This window comes from Melampsora larici-populina, assembly GCF_000204055.1.
Source record: "Melampsora larici-populina 98AG31 unplaced genomic scaffold MELLAscaffold_25, whole genome shotgun sequence".
Classification (NCBI taxonomy): domain Eukaryota; kingdom Fungi; phylum Basidiomycota; class Pucciniomycetes; order Pucciniales; family Melampsoraceae; genus Melampsora; species Melampsora laricis-populina.
The window spans coordinates 106,585-112,776 of record NW_006768789.1 but is presented as its reverse complement, the minus strand read 5'-3'; the positions used below and the strand labels follow the sequence as shown (position 1 = coordinate 112,776).

General features: G+C 43.8%; 1 protein-coding gene across 1 annotated transcript; it reads right to left on the bottom strand.

The window, feature by feature from the left end:
* Positions 1-1,849: 1,849 nt before the first annotated feature.
* MELLADRAFT_64236 (uncharacterized protein) lies at positions 1,850-5,955 on the bottom strand (the record flags this gene model as incomplete). The annotated part of the gene is made up of 6 exons (XM_007411376.1): positions 1,850-2,618; positions 2,702-2,872; positions 2,944-3,100; positions 3,173-4,110; positions 4,195-5,099; positions 5,173-5,955. The coding sequence occupies 6 exons, from the start codon at positions 5,953-5,955 to the stop codon at positions 1,850-1,852; spliced, it is 3,723 nt and encodes a 1,240-aa protein (XP_007411438.1).
* Positions 5,956-6,192: the final 237 nt, after the last annotated feature.

Genomic DNA, 6,192 nt, shown 5'->3' with positions numbered 1-6,192 from the left:
CGCACCACGAGTGGAACACCAAAAAAAAAACCAAAGAAAAAAAAGGTTTTTTTTGGTCCTTCGCACCGGATTTTTTTACGATGCCACGGCAGAGAATTATAAATTTTAAGACAACTAAGCAGATCGCAAAATGGTGAACCACCTCTAAAGGTGGTTCACCAACTTTAAATTTTACTTAAAATTTAAAGCCCCCGAACTAAATGTAAAACTTAAAAAAGGGCTGTAAAAGGGCTACTTGAACCGCCCTATTCTGAACGACGTTTCTAATTTTTCTTTGGATAGCTGAGAACTATCTTATGACCTTGAAAATTATGGAAATCAGTGAATGGATCCTCTCGACGTTCCCAAAACTCATGGAAGTTTTGATATGTCTTGATATCTTGACCATGCATCCTGCAAGTCACTTCTGACAGCATGGAGACTCCTGAGTCCTGATCGTGAAGCTGCCTCTTGGTAGCTGTAGGTGGATATACATATTGTAACTCCTGGAACAACTCTGGCACCACTGTGATCACAAACAAACATGGAACTCGTGCAAAGATGACACCATACATCTTTATTGATATTCACGCACGCACCACTCAAACAAACATCTTCAGAAAGAAAATGACTAGTAAACACAACAGAGAATGAAGTATGATAAAGGTAGATTGAAGTTTAATAGAAATATCTCTTTTCATTTGAGGAATTAAATGATGAGCAGGTTAAAGCAATATGGTGAATGAGTCTCTCATTCCGGATTCCAGCCCATGATTCAGAAAACTTTCAGCCATTTATACATCAAACCAGATCTGTATCATGAACTTTCTTCAAACAAAAAGTTTTAAAAGCCTCGAAGATATTTTTTGATGTTCCCAGCTCGTAAATTTCACAATGAGAGTAAAATAGAAGTGACTGTATAATTTTGTTCCAAACTTCTCTATCACTGGTGTAAAGATTAGTTGTGATCAAGCTGTCTGAGATTATACTAGTATGTATGTATACTAAACTGAATACTTCAAGTGGAGGATCTTCAGTTGCTACAAATCAAGTAACAATTTAGGTGACAGTACAGTCATCAGAGCTTTGAAGCAGTTTGTGTTTGATGATTGTGGACATAGTTTAGTTCAATTCTCATTGCAAGCTGTGATGTGGAATCAAAATTGAAGATACCCTGCTAAAAGGTGCCAGAATACTTCTCTGAGATGTGACCAAGTGGTCTCTTCTTGGATTGTAGTTAATCAAACAACCAGATGAGCCCCGAGTATCATGACTGTATGCAACATGACAATGCCAACCACTCATGGAGAGCAAATTTGGAATATCATGGTGATTTCTACTTAAGGAACAAGGTTTGCCCAGGAGTAGGCCACACATTTCATCTCATTACAATGGGTTCTAAAGTGTACCATCCTTGAACACTTTCAATCCAATGAAAGAACAAAACAAATGTCTAACATGGGCACCAGAACCTTCCAAACTACATGCATCAACACACGTACACATATAGATACATATATTCATCACGAGTATAAAAACACCCTAATGTGAGAGAGTCTTTCGTTGATGCCATCACGACGAGACGTAAAAGGACGCAGATGACACAGTACTTCAACATGGTATATTATAGCAGTATAAATTGACGAAATCTAGGAAGGAAATTGATCAAGAATGGAAAGGGAGATAAGAGAAACATTCCGAGAAGGTAGAAGATAAAGCAAAGGATTATTGGGCCAAAGGTCTTGTGTATGATCCGCGTGATTGTTGGCGGGCGTCAATTATGTTTTTAGAAACTCGGGAAAGGAATTCATCAAGATGATAAAATTTCGATTTGAAAAAAGAAGACTGGCGACTTGCTACTTCTGTTATTTCATAATCTTGCCAATAGCAAGTCTAATGCCAAAAACCCAAAACTATGGGCACCAAAAGTTTGAGCAGGTGCCTGAGTGCTAACAAACCAAGCGGTATAAGCTCGGTTGATCTGGCGATCCCGCTCGATCCGTTGCGGATCGTCCTCATCAGCATCGAGCAAGACTATCTCACTATCATACAATGCTCCTTCTCCCTCTTCAAGGATTGCAAGTCTTATTCGTTCAAACAAGGCAGCGGTCTGAGTTTCAAGCCGCTCGAGGGTATTCTTCTTCAAGGGTCTGTCCGATGTTGTATCAGTGAGGACGACCAGGAAGGCTTCTGTCTCTGCAAGATGTCGATCTACCTTCCTGGAGAGCGTGTTCAATTTGCAAATTTGCATCAACTCTTCAGCATAACTCTTCATGACCTCTTGAAACTGTCCCATTAGCGTCGAATCGGGTTCGGCCTTTCGAGCCAGGGTGCGCCGCATTGCTCGTCTTACAGCTTTGGAGATTACGTCGGTCGGGTCAAGTTTCCCAAAAAGCTGCCCTTTGTTCCGTCTTGTACGGCCTGACGTGGCTGGTGTAGTGACCGGTGGACCACCAGGATGAGTATGATGGTGAAAGATGTCGATTTTTTCAGCCGGGATTTGTCGAAAAAGTTTTCCCAAAACTTTTTGAGACTCGTAATAGTCATCACCCTCACGACGTTCATGGTGCTCGGGACACATAAAGTCTGGTTTCATTCGATTAGGAGCTCGTGGCAGTTGATCGATTGCAACCGGAACTCTGTATTAATGATGAAACCACTTTCCATGTCAGTTGAATGGAATTCCAAAGTCCTGAACAATGGATTCCAAGGGAGCTCATACCCTGTCTTTGGATAATCTACCGCATCTGAATGCAATGATACTAGTTCAAGACATAGATCATCACGAGTACCTTGGTCCGCTTGATCAGCGATATGAAGGTGTCTTGAAGCGATCACCCCTACCAAATCGCTCGAGATATAATCCAGAAAGAACGCAGCGCCGTCTTCGATTCTGGTCCAACAAACAAAGCTCAAATATCAATGTACTGCCGCTGTATCACATTTCGGGCTCTAAAAGCTCACGTGCATGGTCGGTCAAGTCGCTTCATCTCAGGGGCTGTGTAACTTGCCGGCGGATGCAACCTGGCAGTAGCCGGAATCAATTCAGGCAATGTGATCAAGGTGTAGAGATCGCCATCTAAGTCACCACCACCAAGACATGACGGTAGCGATCTCATACCTGAGAATATTGACAGAGAGCTAGATTGAGCAAAGAACAAAAGTGAACATGATGACTAATAGAGAGACATACCCGCGACAGAGAATACCACACAGTTTCTCAAGGCATTCAATCGAGGAGCACGTTCCAGATCCAGTTTTCCAATTCCAGTGACGACTCTGACATCACCTGGATGCAGGCAAGGCGAGCGGGAGATAGTGATCGGGCCTTCCAAGTAGAATGGCGCCTTCCCCGGGTACTGAATGCAGGCATAGACAAAATTGGGTGGCAGAACTTGATCTTCATCGGCAACGCCGACGAGCGTATAAGAGGCGTCCAAAGGAATTCTTGCTCGGTACTTGAGATCCCGGAAACATTGCATAATCATCAAGTCATAACATTCCTCGATGAAATCAGACTGTGTGTTGCTTTCATCTCCCATCAACGTTCCCAGTTGTCGCAAGATCGAGGGCATTCCACTGGTGCGAGCCATTGAAAGTTGATCCATGAGTTCACTGGCTCGACGCAAATTTGTACGCGAATGTTCAACTTTGCTAACAATCTCCCGTTGTAGCGCGAGAAAAACTTGTTCATGTATACCAAGATCTTCCAATACTTTGATCATAGGTCTATTCAGATACGCCGGGAGTGGCCTAGTAAACGAGCCCGCGATGTCGAGGGTCAGAGAGTCTGGTGAGACGAACTTGTCCATCGAAGGCCGTACGCAAACACACGCCTGTTTCAGGGTCGGATCGACAGACAACATTCCCTTGAAACCACCTAACCGAATCTGAAAACAACTAGAATTGGCATGGTGTCGCCGCTTACGAGATGGCAGTCCTGCAGACAACACCTCGTCTACTTGACGCGCCAAGTCGGGTGAGATTGTCCCCACGCCATCTGTGAAGCACGAGCCATTACGTTCGACATCCTCAATCCTGACGATTTGGCTAGGCAATAAAGTGAGGGATTGTCGAGTGGATGTAAATGCTTGTGCAACTCGGGCCATATATCGCGCAGGGATGTTGATCCTATTTCAACATCGGAGATCAGCATTCCCATCTCAGCGCATGAAATACACGGCATAGCAGATAATTCGTAAATGGCAGACTCACACTTTACTGAAATCACCCAGTCGTTGACGAATCGAGGCAGCTGTGACGAGAGAGTCTCCCTTATAAAACGGGCACACAAACCAAGCTTGATGCTCCCGTAACGCAGAAGAAGAGTAGCCTAAAAACTCGAATTTTCGTCCGCATAAGTTTAAGCCTTGGGTCAAGAAGTCGAGATATCGTGTCTTCAGTAGCCTCAAGATGTCCACATCTCGATCGGGTCGGAGTGTCAAACCGTTTTCCTCTCGAATGGAGATTCTGAGAAAATTGTGCGTGTCGCGATACATTCGAAGCACGCTGTTGGACTGCTCAGTCACTGGTCCTTCTAGTATAAATCGGCTAGGGGTGATGGTGACTGTACGACAGGGGAACGAGTCACCAGACAAGAGGCGGGGATCTGGAGTTCGGCTGTCGATCAAAGTGAATTCTAGCGATCGAGTCAGTCGGTCGAGGTAAGTAAGAGTGACACCTTCGTCATCATCCTCATCATCATCAGAATTTTGAAGGTCTCGAGTTTGGAATTGAGCTAGAATGGCGTTATAGTGTATCAGAGCGCGCTCGGCGTGATCTGGATCCACGCTGACAAGAGCTTCACAAACATTTCGAATTTGAGCGGGATCGAGGAGCCCATGGGATAAGAGAGCTTCGATTTGAAAGCCAACAGGGATTGTAAAGCACACAAGAAAGGCTTCAAGAGCGGCTAGGTTCTGGGGCGTATAGAGCTGCTGTTCAATGGTGGGGCGGGTAAAATGGATGATCTTGGGCAGTCGAACAGTAGTCTTACGAGTGCAAAACTCTTTGTAAGCTTCATAAGTTCCAAAAGTGATCCGTAGACGATCAGAGACGAAAGGGAATACGTGTTGTTCAGTGGTATGTGGACAAGGAATGCGATATCGAGTTTCAGTGACCTGGATCAGAGGTGTTCAAAGAGATCAGCAGATGGTGAGGGATGGATAAGGGGAAGGGAGAAGTTGATTCAACCTGTGCTCCTTCTTCCGCTCGTTGATCATGATATGACTGAGACTCATGGCGAGTGATTTGGATGTCTTCAAAAGTAGGAGGAGTGTCCAACCAGAGAGTGACCGACAGTCGATCTGCTTCGATGCGCTGTACAGACTTCATCCTGATTACCAGGGAACGGGCAGAAGAAACTAAAGACCATCGGATCCAGAGCAAGTTATTGACCGTATCAAATGTGAGTAGAGAATCACCAGTGGCCAACAAAAGAGAGAATTCAGAAGCAAAAGTCGGTTGGGCACTTTCAGTGTTGAGGGTACGACCAAATTCAAGACAACTGATTGAGAATGGACGCAGAAGTTTCTCCTGTTCAAGCTGTTCGGTCAAGAGTGAGATACGATCCTTGAATGGGGTTTGTTTGAGGGCTCTCACGAGATCAGGATGAGGCATTGTAACACGACCTTGACGAGTAGATTGTTTGAAGTTGACCGGGAAAGTACCAAAGATGATTAAAGGATTTACAGAGACGTAAGCGTCAAAACGTTTAGCCAATAAAGTCGTAGGAAAAGTGATGGTAGCCGAAAACCGAGACCTAACTCTTGAATGACGATATTGAGAGTTCGGTTGAAATGGTCGAGAAAAGTTTTCTCTTACAAGGACATCAAAGTTATGAAGTGCTTCATGAGCTTGAACGTTCAGTTCCCTAAAAGTTTTACCATGGAGTACGCTACTGATCACATCTATCAATTCTAATCTAGTATCTGAAACGTTAGAGAATGGTGGTAAATCTTGAATGTAAAGTTCCATCCCAACTAGCTTTCTTTCCAAATGCAAATGATGGAACTAAAGCTTGATGGATATCCAGAGAAGTTCAAAAGGAAACAGGATGATAAAATGATAATTGATAGATAACTTTGAAGGATTGAGATTCTTAGGAACACAAATTGACATCCATCTCATTCGAAACAGTCTTGACTTATAAGATATATCATCAGAAATGGTTCATCAAGCGCATTTGTTGAGAATAATCTTACAATGTTCTTC